At 43.8% G+C, this 14850-nt stretch overlaps 1 protein-coding gene across 1 annotated transcript in view; it reads right to left on the bottom strand.

Annotated features, from left to right (window-relative positions):
* olfm3a (olfactomedin 3a) overlaps nucleotides 1-14850 on the bottom strand; it is a 43654-nt gene that overhangs the window by 16376 nt on the left and 12428 nt on the right. The window contains exons 2-4 of the mRNA XM_060830033.1: nucleotides 5824-5979; nucleotides 5529-5748; nucleotides 4449-4555 (exon numbers count right to left, since the gene is read on the bottom strand). Of these exons, the coding sequence (XP_060686016.1) occupies nucleotides 4449-4555; nucleotides 5529-5748; nucleotides 5824-5970 (474 nt within the window). The 5' untranslated portion in view covers nucleotides 5971-5979. The remainder of the gene's footprint in view (nucleotides 1-4448; nucleotides 4556-5528; nucleotides 5749-5823; nucleotides 5980-14850) is intronic.

Genomic DNA, 14850 nt, shown 5'->3' with positions numbered 1-14850 from the left:
CCCTTTGGCCCAACAAGCCCACACTGACCCTTTGAAGAGTAACCCACCCAGACCCATTTTCCTCTGACTAATGCACCTTACACTATGGGCAATTTAGCATGGCCAATTCACCTGACCCGCATATCTTTGGACTGTGGGAGGAAACCGGAGCACCCAGAGGAATCCCACGCAGACACGGGGAGAACGTGCAAACCCCACACAAACAGTCACCCGAGGCTGGAATCAAACCTGGGACCCTGGTGCTATGAGGCAGCAGTGCTAACCACTGAGCCACCGTGCCACCCTATTAAAAATCCCTACAGTGTGGAAACAGGCCATTAGGCTCAACAAGTCTACACTGACCTCCAAAGGGTATCCCACTCAAACCCATTCTCTTACACTATTACTGTACATTTCCTCTGACTAATGCACCTAGCCTACACATCCCTGAACACAATAGGCAATTCACCTAACCTGCACATCTTTGAATTGTGGGAGGAACTGGAGCACCCAGGGAAAACCCATAGAGACACCATGCGAACATCCAAACTCCAAACAGACAGACACCCCAGGCTGGAATTGAACCCGGATCTCTGGCACTGTGAGGCAGCAACGCTAACCACTGAGCCACTATGCTGCCCATAATGCTTAGCTCTGTCCATCACTTGATGCTTATATTGTTTGGCAGGCAAGTAGTCCTGTTGGTGGCTTCACCAGGTTGACATCGCATCTTCAGGTATGCCTGGTGCTGCTCCTGGCATTCCCCCAGCACTCTCCATTGAACCAGGGTTGATTCTCTGGCTTGATAGTAGTGGTTGAATGGGGGATATGTTAGGCATTGACGTTGCAGATTGTGATAGAGTACAATTCTAATGCCATGAATGGTCCATAATGCCTCATGGAATCGCAGTCTTGATTTGCTAAATCTGTTTAAAGTATGTTGTATTAGCAACTAACACGATGGAAGATATTCCAGATGTGAAAATGGGTCTTAGTTTCCATAAGGACTGTGCAATGGTCACTCTTATCAATACTCTTACCAATGGACAGATGAATCTGCAGCCGCATACTTCATCAGACTGATACAACCAAGTGGCTTGCAATGCCATTTCAGAGGGCAGTTAAGAGTCAGCCGGATTGCTCTTGTTCTGGAGTTACCTGTAGGGCAGACCAGGTGAGAATGGCAGAATTCCTTCCCTGAAGGGCATTGATGAACCAGATGGGCTTTCCCAACAATTAACAATGGAGTCATGGGCTTTAGCAGATGCTCCCTTCCGGACATATTTCATTGAATTCAAATTCTACCATCTGCTGTGGTGGGTTTCGAACCCAGGTCCTCAGATTATTAGCTGAGTTAATGAACTAATATTCTACTGCTAATACTACTAGGCCATTGCCTCCCCTTATTTTAATAAAATATGCTTTACCCCATTCCAAAGCCCTTTCTTGGAGACCTTCTTTCTCCTTTCCCATAATCAACTTAAAGCGTGCAGTAATGTGGTCATTATTACAAAAGTGCTATCCCATTCTCACCTCAAACACCTGTTTGGCTTCGTTCCTCAGAATTAAGACCAGAAATGCACCCTCCCTTACAGGACCATTTACACGGTGATTCAGAAAGCTTTGCTGTATATATTTCAAGAAATATGCCCCTTCAATACTCTTTACACTATGATTATCCCAATTAATATTGGAGTTGTTGAAATCCCCTCATATAATTACCTAATTATTGTTAGGAAAATTTATGGGATTCTTGGATTTATAAACAGAGGCATAGAGTATAAAAACAAGGAATGATGCTATACCTCTACAAATCATTGGTCAAGCCACATTGGTTAAGAGCAGTACTGTATGTAGTTCTGGTCACCTTGCTCCAGGAAGGATGTGATAGCACTGGAGGAGGTACAATGAAGGATCACCAGTATGTTCTTTAGTCATTCCTGAAGAAGGGCTCATGCCCGAAACGTCGATTCTCCTTCTCCTTTGATGCTGCCTGACCTGCTGCACTTTTCCAGCAATACATTTTCAGCTCTGATCTCCAGCATCTGCAGTCCTCACTTTCTCCTAGAAGATTTTAACCTACTGTGAATCCTCTTGCAGGGATGCCTTCCTTGAAGAAGCTCTCTTCCTCACTCTACAAGGATTTCACTCATTCCTGAAAAAGGGCTCATGCCCGAAACGTCGATTCTCCTTCTCCTTGGATGCTGCCTGACCTGCTGCGCTTTTCCAGCAACACATTTTCAGCTCACCAGGATGTTGCCTGGGATAGAGAAATTAAGCTACACGGAGATATTGGATAAGTTTGGATTGTTTTCTTTAGAGCAGAGAAGACTGGGGGGCCACTTGATTGAGGTGTATTAAGAATATGAGGGTGAATAGAGAGCATCTGTTCCCCTTGGTTAAGGGGTCAATTACAAGAGTGCATAGTTCTAGGGTAAGGGGCAGGAGATTCAGAGGGGATTTGAGAGAAAACCTTTTTCACTCAGAGTGTGGTGGGAACCTGGAATACTCTGCATGGGAAGGTAGCTGAGACCAGAAACCTTACAACCTTTAAAAAATATCTGGATGAGCACTTGAAATATAGTAACACTGAAGAGTATGAGACAGTGCTGGAAATTGGGATTAGTCACCTTTAATGGTAGTTATTTTTGGTGCAGACTCGAAGGACCTTTTCTTTGATGTATGACCTTTGGAGTAGTGTGTTCAGTTCTGGGAACCTTATTTAAAGAAGAATGTTAAAGCCCTTGAAGAGAGTGCAATGAAAATTTACTGGAATGATACCAGGAATGAGAGATTTTAAGTTCAATGAAAAATTAGAGAAATTGGCCTCATTCTCCTTGGAGGATAGAAGATTAAAAGGCGAATACTAAAGCAAAACAGAGAAATGTGGCTTCTGTAGATGTGAAACAAAAACAAATTGCCAGTGAAACTCAGGAACATGTCTGGCAGTATTTGTGGGAAGTTAGCAAACTTAATGTTTCAATTCCAGTGATAGTTTATCAGAACTGATTAAGAGGTGACCTTTATTGATACCATAAAGTTATAAACAATATTAACAAGGTAAAGAAGGATATTATGTTTCCACTAGTTGATATGTCAGCAAATGGGTCACAATTTCAAGATTTCATAATTTTAGCAAAAGAGCTGGGAGTGAGTTGAGGAGAAACATCTTGGCTCAAAGCGTTGTTTGGATTTGAATGCACTGCCTGGGACAGAGGTCGAGGTAAACTCCATAGCTCTGTTATTGCAACAACATCACAGTACCATGTGTCAATCCATGCCCTTAACATATCTGTCTTACCTCTAATATTCCTAGCATTAAATTAGAGGCCATTCAGCCTTGACTTACTCACTTATGACACAATTTGCTTTGCTTGGTTCCTGATCTAAACTAGTTGTGTTGCCATTCAGCTTAGTTTTGACATCATTTTCACACCTTCTCCAACAGTTGGACATTTTGTTTATAACACGGTGACCAGAACTGTTCATAGTACTCCAAGTATGGCCTAAATAAGGGTTACATTAATTTTAACCTCTTTGATTTTCACATCTTTTTAAAAATGAATCCCAGTGCTTGTTTTATAACTATATTAACCTTTGTTGCTACTTTTAGTGATCTTTCTATCTTTAAATCTCTCTATCTCTTGACCTGATTTACGCACATACTGCCTGAGCTGTGAGGGAGATGATGCTGTGATTGTAATGTCCCTGATTTGATGATTTAGAAGCTTGAACCATCACTGTTGAGCCCTGGTTCCAAATCTTACAGTGTGTAGTAATTACCAAAGTAATTTCCATTCATAACAATACTGAAAAGTGAATTTCAGTAATAGTGACCATGAAAGCTATCATTGATTGTTTCCAAAACCCATCTTGTTCATAATATTCTTTTGAATTCTTCAGGTCAAGATGTTCCAGTTTATACTTATCTATATCATGATTCCAATTAGACTCACATTCTGCAAGTTTATGTATTTGACTTCCTGCATTTGGCTGTGATTTATCTCTGTACTACCTCTATATCCCCAATTTGATGTTAATCACAAGATTAGATTTGATTCCCTACAATACGTAAACACCCTTCTGCCCAACAAGTTCACACTAACTTTCCGAAGAGTAACCCACCCACTAATGCACCTAACACTACAGGCAATTTACATGGCCAATTAATTTGACCTGCACACCTTTGGATTGTGGAAGGAAACCGGAGCATCTGGAGAAACCCACACAGACACGGGGAGAATGTGCAAACTCCATACAGACAGTCACCCAAGACTGGAATCGAACCTGGGTCCCTGGTGCTCTGAGGCAGCAGTGAGCCACTGTGTCGCCCACAAATTTTGAAATTGTCAGTAACAGAAATCATGAACAAGACCAACCTTTGTGGAATGCTACTTCCCAACAACTGATAATCCATTCACTCCTTTAATACCTGCGTTGGAGCAACTTTACTTCAATGGTCCACAAACCTTATTTTCTTTCTCTGCTGCCAAGGGATCCATCATCCATGCTCCGAATCTGGTTCCCGAGGTTTTGATTGTCATGGGGAGGCTGATTTTCATCAACTTGCCACATGCTGGAAGAACAACCAATAAACACACACTTTAGTCTGACTACAAAACTAAAATAATTTCATATTCTCCTGAGTAGACCACACTGGAAAAAAGTTCACACTCACCCTATTGGGCTAAATTAAAAGCTAATATTCCAGTGCGATAATGGTTAATTGTTGGAGCAGGCTCCCTACAGAGACAGTAGAGGTTTTTCATGTTGATTCATTCAATTGGAAATGAGAGCAATTTCTCGCAGGAAACTACATTTTGGGTTCCAGGATCTGAGTAATTGGACGTGTGACATGTGGAGATACAGCAAGTTCAGGAGGAATAGGGGACTTTGGATCACTGTTTCCCAAAGCTGTCTTTCACTGGGGGTTGAGGGGGGGAAACTTTCCTCTCTTCATATCTGGGACTGTTGGAGACTCAGAGAGAGATGGATCAATTTGATTGTCAAAACCTCAATTATTATTGGATCATGAACATTTAGCAATTCCTGGCCTTGTAATATTTGCATTGGCTCCTGAGGTCAGTCAGATTCTGCCATTCCTATTCCTTCATACTAGACTCATCATAGTTTTAATCAGGATTGGAATCAAGAATTATGCGGATAAGGCAGAAAAGTGGAGTTGAAGATTATCAGATCAGCCATGATCTCATTGAATGGTGGACTGAATGGTCTACTTCAGCTCATACATCTTCTGGTCATCAGTGTAGACGAAGGCAACATGAAAACCCATTTATCATTGCTTAAAGATAAATGAAGATTTGAGAAGGAAGCATATAAAACAATACGCGGAAAAGCATATCACTGGAATTGGAGTATACTTTCTCCAGTTCAGGAGGTAGCCTCATGTGCTGAGTGGTGACCCATCCCTGTGATTCAGATGATTATGAAATGCCAGACTTAGCCTTCAAGACTACGGTCAGTTACACTTGCTAATCAATGAAAATTTCACCAGAGAAATGCTACTGTTGTAAATATTGGAAACTCACATAGTTTCTTCATGCAGTCATGCAGTCGACTTTCCAAGTTGAGAACTCTGTGCTGAAGCTCCTCATAGTCATAAGCTCCAATGTCCTGCTGGATCGCAGTCAGCACTATAGACAAATTCCTCACCTCATCTTTGAACTGATTGATCAGCTTGCTATCCATTTTATATTGCTCCAGGACAGGGATCAGTGGCAGCAACTCTTCCATCTTTTCTTTCAGCTCCTGAAAAATTTCACAAGTCAGGATTACTTTTCAGCTTTTGTTTTTTTTCACAAAGAGTGAAAGATTCTATCCTACCTGGAAATGTTTTGTTAGGAGTGTCTTCCGGTCATCTTCAACCTGCCGAAATTTTCCCTTCAGTCCTTTCATTTGTGTTTCCATTTTTAACACGTACTGAAAGTCCCTTTGAGTCCTCAGATTCAAGACCTCAATAGACTGAGACATGTTCTGCACCTTTAATCAAATGACAAATGAGAAGAAATTCACTCTAATGCAAACTAAATACAGGGTAGACTTTTTTACAACTGTATGCTGCATGATCAGTAAGTTCTCATACTTAGTATGGGTGGAAGTTAGGAACAGAGCAGCATTGGGGGTTTCCTACAGACCCCCCCCCCCCCCCAATAACAGTAGGGAAATCGAAGAACTCATAGGCCGGCAGATTTTGGAAAAATGCAGATGTAACAGGGTTGTTGTTATGGGTGACTTCAACTTTCCCAATATCGGCTGGAACTTCCTTCGTGCAGATGGTTTGGATGGAGCCGTTTTTGTCAGATACATTCAGGAGGGTTTCCTTACTCAGTATGTAGACAGGCTGAAGAAGGGAGAAGCAATTTTGAATTTGGTGCTCGGCAATGAGCCAGGACAGGTGTCAGATCTTGCGTTGGGAAAACATTTTGGTGACAGTGACCACAACTGCCTCACATTTACCACAGCCTTGGAGAGGGAAAGGAGCAGTTACCATGGGAAGATATTTAATTGGGGAAAAGAAAATTATGACGCTATAAAACAAGAGTTGGGAAATACAGATTGGGAGCAGTTGTTCCACAGAAAGGGCGGAGCAGACATTTGGAAACTGTTTAAGGAGCAGTTGTTGCGAGTGATGCATAAATTTGTTCCTCTAAGACAGGTAAGAAGGGGTAAGATTAAGGAACCTTGGATGACGAGAACAGAGGAGCTTCTCGTCAAAAGGAAGAAGGCAGCTTATGTAAGGTGGAAGAAGCAAGGGTCTAGCACAGCTTTAGATGATTACAGGCTTGCTAGAAAGAACATAGAACATAGAACAATACAGCACAGAACAGGCCCTTCGACCCACGATGTTGTGCCGAACATTTCTCTTAACTTAAGCACTTATCCATGTACCTATCCAATTGCCGCTTAAAGGTCACCAATGATTCTGACTCTGCCACTCCCACAGGCAGCGCATTCCATGCCCCCACCACTCTCTGGGTAAAGAACCTATCCCTGATATCCCCCCATACCTTCCACCTTTCACCTTAAATTTATGTCCCCTTGTAACACTCTGTTGTACCCGGGGAAAAAGTCTCTGATCGTCTACTCTATCTATTCCCCTAATCATCTTATAAACCTCTATCAAGCCACCCCTCATCCTTCGCCGTTCCAATGAGAAAAGGCCTAGCACACTCAACCTATCCTCGTACGACCTATTCTCCATTCCAGGCAACATCCTGGTAAATCTCCTCTGCACCTCTCCAAAGCTTCCACATCTTTCCTAAAGTGAGGCGACCAGAACTGCACACAGTACTCCAAATGTGGCCTTAACAAGGTCCTGTACAGCTGCAACATCACCTCACGACTCTTTAATTCAATCCCTCTGCTAATGAATGCTAATACAAGCTCTATCCACCTGAGTGGCAACTTTCAAAGATCTATGAACATAGACCCCAAGATCCCTCTGCTCTTCCACCTTACCAAGAACCCTACCCTTAACCCTGTATTCTGCATTCTTATTTGTCCTTCCAAATGGACAACCTCACACTTGACAGGGTTGAACTCCATCTGCCACTCCTCAGCCCAGCTCTGCATCAAAGTCCCTTTGCAGCTGACAGCAGCCCTCCTCACTATCCACAACTCCACCAATCTCCGTATCGTCTGTAAATTTACTGACCCACCCTTCGACTCCCTCTTCCAAGTCATTAATAAAATTACAAACAGCAGAGGACCCAGAACTGATCCCTGTGGAACTCCACTTGCAACTGGGCTCCAGGCTGAATATTTACCTCTACCACCACTCTCTGACTTTGACCGGTTAGCCAGTTCTCTATCCAACTGGCCAAACTTCCCACTATCCCATGCCTCCTAACTTTCCACATAAGCATACCATGGGGAGCCTTATCAAATGCCTTACTAAAATCCATGTACACTACATCCACTGCTCTACCTTCATCCACATGCTTGGTCACCTCCTCAAAGAATTCAGTAAGACTTGTATGGCAAGACCTACCCCTCACAAATCCCTGCTGGCTGTCCCTAATCAAGCAGTGTCTTTCCAGATACTCAAATCCTATCCCTCAGTACCCTTTCCATTACTTTGCCTACCACCGAAGTAAGACTAACTGGCCTGTAATTCCCAGGGTTATCCCTATTCCCTTTTTTGAACGGGGCACAACATTCGCCACTCTCCAGTCCCCTGGCACCACCCCCATTGATAGTGAAGACGAAAAGATCATTGCCAACGGTTCTACAATTTCCTCTCTTGCTTCCCACATAATCCTAGGATATATCCCGTCAGGCCCGGGGACTTGACTATCCTCAAGTTTTTCAAAATGCCCAACACATCTTCCTTCCTAACAAGTATCTCCTCTAGCTTACTAGTCCGTTTCATACTCTCTTCTTCAACAATACGGTTCCTCTCATTTGTAAATACTGAAGAAAATAACTCATTCAAGATCTCTTCTACCTCTTCCGACTCAATACACAGTCTCCCACTACTGTCCTTGATCGGACCTACCCTCGTTCTCGTCATTCTTATGTTTCTCACATATACATAAAAGGCCTTGGGGTTATCCTTGATCCTACCCGCCAAAGATGTTTCATGCCCTCTCTTGACTCTCCTAATCCCTTTCTTCAGCTCCCTCCTGACTATCCTGTATCCCTCCAATGCTCTGTCTGAACCTTGTTTCCACAACCTTATATAAGCCTCCTTTTTCCTCTTTACTAGACATTCAACCTCCCTCGTCAACCAAGGTTCCCTCACACGACCATCTCTTTCCTGCCTGACAGGTACATACATATCAAGGAAATGTCATATCTGTTCCTTGAAAAAGTTCCACATTTCAGTGACATCCTTCCCTGACAGCCTATGCTCCCAATTTATGCTCCTCAGATCCTGTCTTGCAGCATAGTATTTACCCTCCCCCCAATTGTAAAACCTACTCTGTTGCACGCACCTATCTCTCTCCATAACCAAGGTGAAAGTCACAGAATTGTGGTCACCATTACCAAAATGCTCACCCACTAACAAGCCCATCACTTGTCCCGGTTCGTTACCGAGTACCAAATCCAATATGGCCTCCCCTCTGGTCGGACAATCTACATATTGAGTTCGAAAAGCTTCCTGGACACACTGCACAAACACCGCCCCATCCAATCTACTTGATCTAAAGAGTTTCCAATCAATATTTGGGAAGTTGAAGTCGCCCATGACTACTACCCTGTGGCTTCTGCACCTTTCCAAAATCTGTTTCCCAATCTGTTTCTCCAAATCTCTGCTGCTATTGGGGGGCCTACAGTAAACACCCAACAAGGTGACTGCTCCTTTCCTATTTCTGACTTCAGTCCATACTACCTCCAAAGGCAGATCCCCCTCGAACTGCCTTTCTGCAGCCATTATACCATTTCTAATTAGCAAAGCTACCCCCCCTCCTTTTTTACCACCCCCCTTATCTTACTGAAACATCTGTAACCAGGAACCTCCAATAACCATTCCTGTCCCTCTTCTATCCATGTTTCCGTGATGGCCACAACATCGTAGTCCCAAGTACTGATCCACGCCTTAAGTTCACCCACCTTATTTCTGATACTCCTTGTGTTGAAGTATACACACTTGAGCCCACCTCTGTGTCCGCAAGTATTCCCTGTCAGTGCTACCTTCTCCACAGCCTCCCTACATTCTTGGACATCCTGAAAAACAGCTAACCTACTTGCTGGACTACAAGTCCGGATCCCATGCCCCTGCCAAATTAGTTTAACCCCCCCGAAGAGTGCTAGCAAACCTATCCCCCCAGGATATTGGTGCCCTTCTGGTTCAGGTGCAACCCGTCCTGTTTGTACAGGTCCCACCTTCCCCAGAATGCAGTCCAATTGTGCAAATACCCGAAGCCCTCCCTCCTACACCATCCTTGCAGCCACATGTTCAACTGCACTCTCTCCCTATTCCTTGCCTCACTGTCACGTGACACCGGCAATAACCCAGAGATGACGACTCTGTCCGTCCTAGCTTTTAGCTTCCAGCCTAACTCCCTGAGCTCCTGAATGACCTCCCCACCCCTCTTCCGACCTATGTCGTTGGTGCTAATGTGCACCACAACTTCTGGCTGCACACCCTCCCCCTTAAGGATTCTGAAGACACGGCCCGAGATGTCTTGGACCCTGGCACCTGGGATGCAACAACCCATCGGAGAGTCTTGCCCATGTCCACAGAACCCCCTGTCTGTCCCTCTAACTATAGAGTCTCCTATAACTAGCGCTCTCCTCCTCTCCCCCTTTCCCTTCTGGGCCTCAGAGCCGGACCTCGTACCAGAGACCCGGTCACTGCAGCTTACCCCTGCTAGGCCGTTCCCCTCAACAGTATCCAAAGTGGTATACTTATTGTTGAGGGGAACGACTACAGGGGATCCCTGCACTGCCTGCTTCCTCCCCTTCCCACGTCTAACTGTTACCCAGCTACCTCTGTCCTCTGGCGTAACTATGAACCTGTAGCTTCTATCTATCACCCTCTCAGCCTCTCGAATAATCCTCAGTTCATCCAACTCCAGCTCCAGTTCCCTAACGCGGTTTGTGAGGAGCTGGAGCTGGCTGCACTTACTGCAGGTGAAGTTGGCAGAAGCATTTGTGGTCACCCCTACCTCAAACATCCTGCAGGAGGAACATTCCATTGCCTGCGCTGCCATAACTCGACACTTAGTCTCCAAAACAAGAACACTAAGAGCTTACCTGTTCAGCCGACTGAGCTCAGAAATGGACTGAGGAGAGCCAGGACGGGGCACAAAAAAGGTTTGGCAGGAAGGATTAGGGAGAACCCAAAGGCATTTTACTCTTATGTGAGGAATAAGAGAATGATCAGGGAGAAGGTAGGGCCAGTCAGGGATAACATAAGGAATTTGTGTGTGGAATCTAAGCAGATAAGGGAAGCCCTAAATGAGTTTTTTGCTTTGGTTTTCACTAAGGAAAGGGACCTTGTTGTGAATGAGAACTTTGAGGATTGGGGAAACAGGCTTCAACAGATCAAGATTGATGAGGTTGATGTACAGGAAATTTTGGCATACATTAAGATTGATAAGTTCCCAGAGCCAGACCAGATTTATCATAGGTTGCTCCGGGAAGCAAGAATGGAGGTTGCTAAGCTGCTGGCAAAGATCTTTGCTTCCTCACTTTCTACGAGAATCATACCGGAGGATTGGAGGGAGGCAAATGTTGTTCCTGTTTTCTAGAAGGGGACAGGGAAATCTCTGGCAATTACAGACCAGTCAGTCTTACGTCTGTTGTCAGTAAGGTTTTGGAAAGAATTCTGAGGGATAGGATTTATGACTATTTGGAAATGCATAGCTTGATTAAAGGCAGTCAGCATGGCTTTGTGAGGGCCAGGTCATGCCTCACAAATCATATTGAGTACTTTGAGGAGGTGACGAGACAGATCGACAGAGGTCGAGTAGTGGATGTGGTGTATTTGGACTTCAGCAAGACATTTGATAAGGTTCCCAGTGGTAGGCTCATTCATAAAGTCAGAAAGTATGGGATACAAGGAGACTTGGCTGTCTGGATTTGGAATTGGTTGGTTGACGGACGGCAGAGGGTGGCTGTAGGTGGAAAGTATTCTGTCTGGACGTCAGTGTTGAGTGGTGTCCCGCAGGGCTCTGTTCTTGGGCCCTCTGCTCTTTGTAGTTTTTATAAATGACTTAAATAAGGAGGTTGAGGGGTGGGTTAGTAAATTTGCAAATGACATAAATGTTGGAGGTGCTGTTCATAGTATCAAGGGCTATTGCAGGCTGCCACGCAACATAGACAGGATGAGGAGCAGGGCTGAGAAATGGCAGATGGAGTGCAACTTGGATAAATTCGAACTGATGCATTTTGGAAGGTTGAACTTGAATGCAGAATAGAAAATTAAAAACAGGATTCTCGGCAGTGTAGAGGAACAGAGGGATCTTGGTGTTCAAGTACATAGATCCCTCAAAGTTGCCACCCAAGTGGATAGGTTGTTGAGAAAGCATATGGTGTTTTGGCTTTCATTAACAGGGGACTGAGTTTAAGAGCTGCGAGGTTTCGCTGCAGCTCTATAAAACCCTGGTGAGAGCACACTTGGAATATTGCATCCAGTTCTGGTCGCCCTATTATCGGAAAGATGTGGAGGCTTTGGAGAGGGTGCAAAGAAGGTTTACCAGGATGCTGCCTGGACTGGAGGGCTTTCTTTACGAAGAGAGGTTGACTAACCTCGGACTTTTCTCACTGGAGAGAAGGAGGAAGAGAGGTGACATGATTGAGGTATACAAGGTAATGAGAGGCATGGATAGTGTCGATAGCCAGAGACGTTTCCCCAGGGCAGGATTGACTGGCATGAGGGGTCATAATTTTAAGTTGTTAGGAGGAAGGTATAAAGGAGACATCAGAGGTAGGTTCTTTACACAAAGAGTCGTGAATGCATGGAATGCATTGCCAGCTGTGGTGATGGAACAGAGTTATTAGAGACATTTAAGCGACTGCTGTTCATGCACATGGACAGCAATGGATTGAGGGATGCGTAAGTTCGGTTATTTTATTTTAGATTAGGATTAATCCTCGACGCAACATCATGTGCTGAAGGGCCTGTTCTGTGCTGTACTTTTCTATGTTCTATGTTCACAAATGACATGCAGATTGATGCTATGGTAAAAATCAAGGAGGAAGGCCTTAAATTACAAGATGATATGAACATAGAAATTAGGATCAGGAGTAGACCATTTGGCTGTTTGAAGCTGCTCAATTATTCAATATAGTCACTCCTGATCATCCAAATCAGTCCCCTGTTCCTTCTTTCTCCACATACCCTTTGATCCCTTTGGTCCTAACACCTTCTTGAAATCATGCAAATTCCACAGACTCACCACTGTCTGTGAATAAATTTCTCCTCACCCCAGTTCTGCAGAGGCTATTCAAATAGGCTAAACATTGGCAAATGGAATTTAATCCTTCTCTGCATTTTGGGAGGACTAACAAGGAAAGGAAGCACATGTTGAATATGTGGATCCGAGTAAGGACAGATGGGAAATAGAAGTCAGGGAAGGCTTGAATGTTGACAATCACCAAAGAAATGGTCACTTTCCAATGGGCAAGAAAGAGGTAACGGCAGGTTCAAATTGTCTGTATGTAAATACATAGAGTATAGTAAACAAAACTGGAAAACTGGGAGTAGAAATTGCTCTCGTGGGATATGACATAGTGGCATTGACGGAAACGTGACTCAAGCCAGAACAGGACTGGATACTTAACATCCCAGATTAAGGCTTTTAGTTGAAAAAGGTTGTATAAAGGGAAGAGGTAAAGCAGTCTTGGTCAAAGACAGTATCATCATTCTTGAATGAGATTCCTGAATTAGAATCTATATGGTTGGAGGTGAGAAACAGGAAGGGAGCAGAGATCTTGTTGGGTATTTATTATAGACCTCCAAATAGTGGTGTGGGAGTCAAAGAAAGAATTTGTGGGTATTATGGATATCGTTTCTCCTCCTTCCCCACTATTTAGAGGTCTATAAAAAGCATCCAACAAGATCTCTGCTCCCTTCTTATCTCAAACCATATAGATTCCAATTCAGGAACTGTATCTCGATACTGTCTTTGACCAAGGTTACTAATAAAGGCCCTTGTGTTATGAAAATGTGGGTGACATATACCTTTTATGAGAGTTAAAAGCGAGCAGTGACAGCAACAAGTATTCTCAATAAGACACAATGTAACGTGCTCCAGCTACTGGGGTAGCTGGCTACCTGGAAACGACAAAAAACAAATTTGAATTAGGCCTATCAGTTTAGATTATACCCAAAAAATACCAAATTCCAATCTAGTCTGAATCGAATGTATTGACAATCTTGGCAGGTGACTGAGGTGTCAGTGGGGGAAGCACTTTGGGGCCAGTGACCATAATTCTATTAGTTTTAAAATAATGATGGAAAAGGATAGACCAGATCTAAATTGGAGGAAGGCCAATTTTGACAGTATTAGGCAAGAACTTTCAAAAGCTGATTGGGAGCAGATGTTCGCAGGCAAAGGAATGGCTGGAAAATGGGAAGCCTTCAGAAATGAGATAACGAGAATCCAGAGAAAGTATATTCCGGTCAGGGTGAAAGGAAAGACTGGTAGGTATAGGGAATGCTGGATGACTAAAGAAATTGAGGGTTTGGTTAAGAAAAAGAAGGAAGCATGTGTCAAGTATAGACAGGATAGATCGAGTGAATCCTCAGAAGAGTACAAAGACAGCAGAAGTATACTTAAGAAAGAAATCAGGAGGGCAAAAAGGGATCAAGCCAGGGAACAATAGACCAGTGAGCCTGATGTCAGTGGTGGGCAAGTTGTTGGAGGGAATCCTGAGGGACAGGATGTACATGTACTTGGAAAGGCAAGGAGTGATTAAGGATAGTCAACATGGCTTTGTGCGCGGGAAATCATGTCTCAAAAACTTGATTGAGTTTTTTGAGGAAGTAACAAAGAGGATTGATGAGAGCAGAGCAGTAGATGTGGTCTATATGGACTTCAGTAAGGTGTTCGACAAGGTTCCCCATGGGAGACTGATTAGCAATGTTAGATCTCACTGAATACAGGGAGAATTAGCCATTTGGATACAGAACTGGCTCAAAGGTAGAAGACAGAGGGTGGTGGTGGAGGGTTGTTTTCAGACTGGAGGCCTGTGACCAGTGGAGTGCCACAAGGATCGATGCTGGTTCCTCTACTTTTTTGTATTTACATAAATGATTTAGATGTGAGCATAAGATGTACAGTTAGTAAGTTTGCAGATGACACTAAAATTGGAGGTGTAGTGGACATGGAAGAGGGTTACTTAGATTACAACAGGATCTTGACCAGATGGGCCAATGGGCTGAGAAGTGGCAGATGG

The sequence above is a fragment of the Hemiscyllium ocellatum genome, chromosome 9 (genome assembly GCF_020745735.1).
Source record: "Hemiscyllium ocellatum isolate sHemOce1 chromosome 9, sHemOce1.pat.X.cur, whole genome shotgun sequence".
Classification (NCBI taxonomy): Eukaryota; Metazoa; Chordata; class Chondrichthyes; order Orectolobiformes; family Hemiscylliidae; genus Hemiscyllium; species Hemiscyllium ocellatum.
The sequence above is the reverse complement of the archived record's forward strand: the minus strand, read 5'-3'. Positions and strand labels throughout refer to the sequence as shown.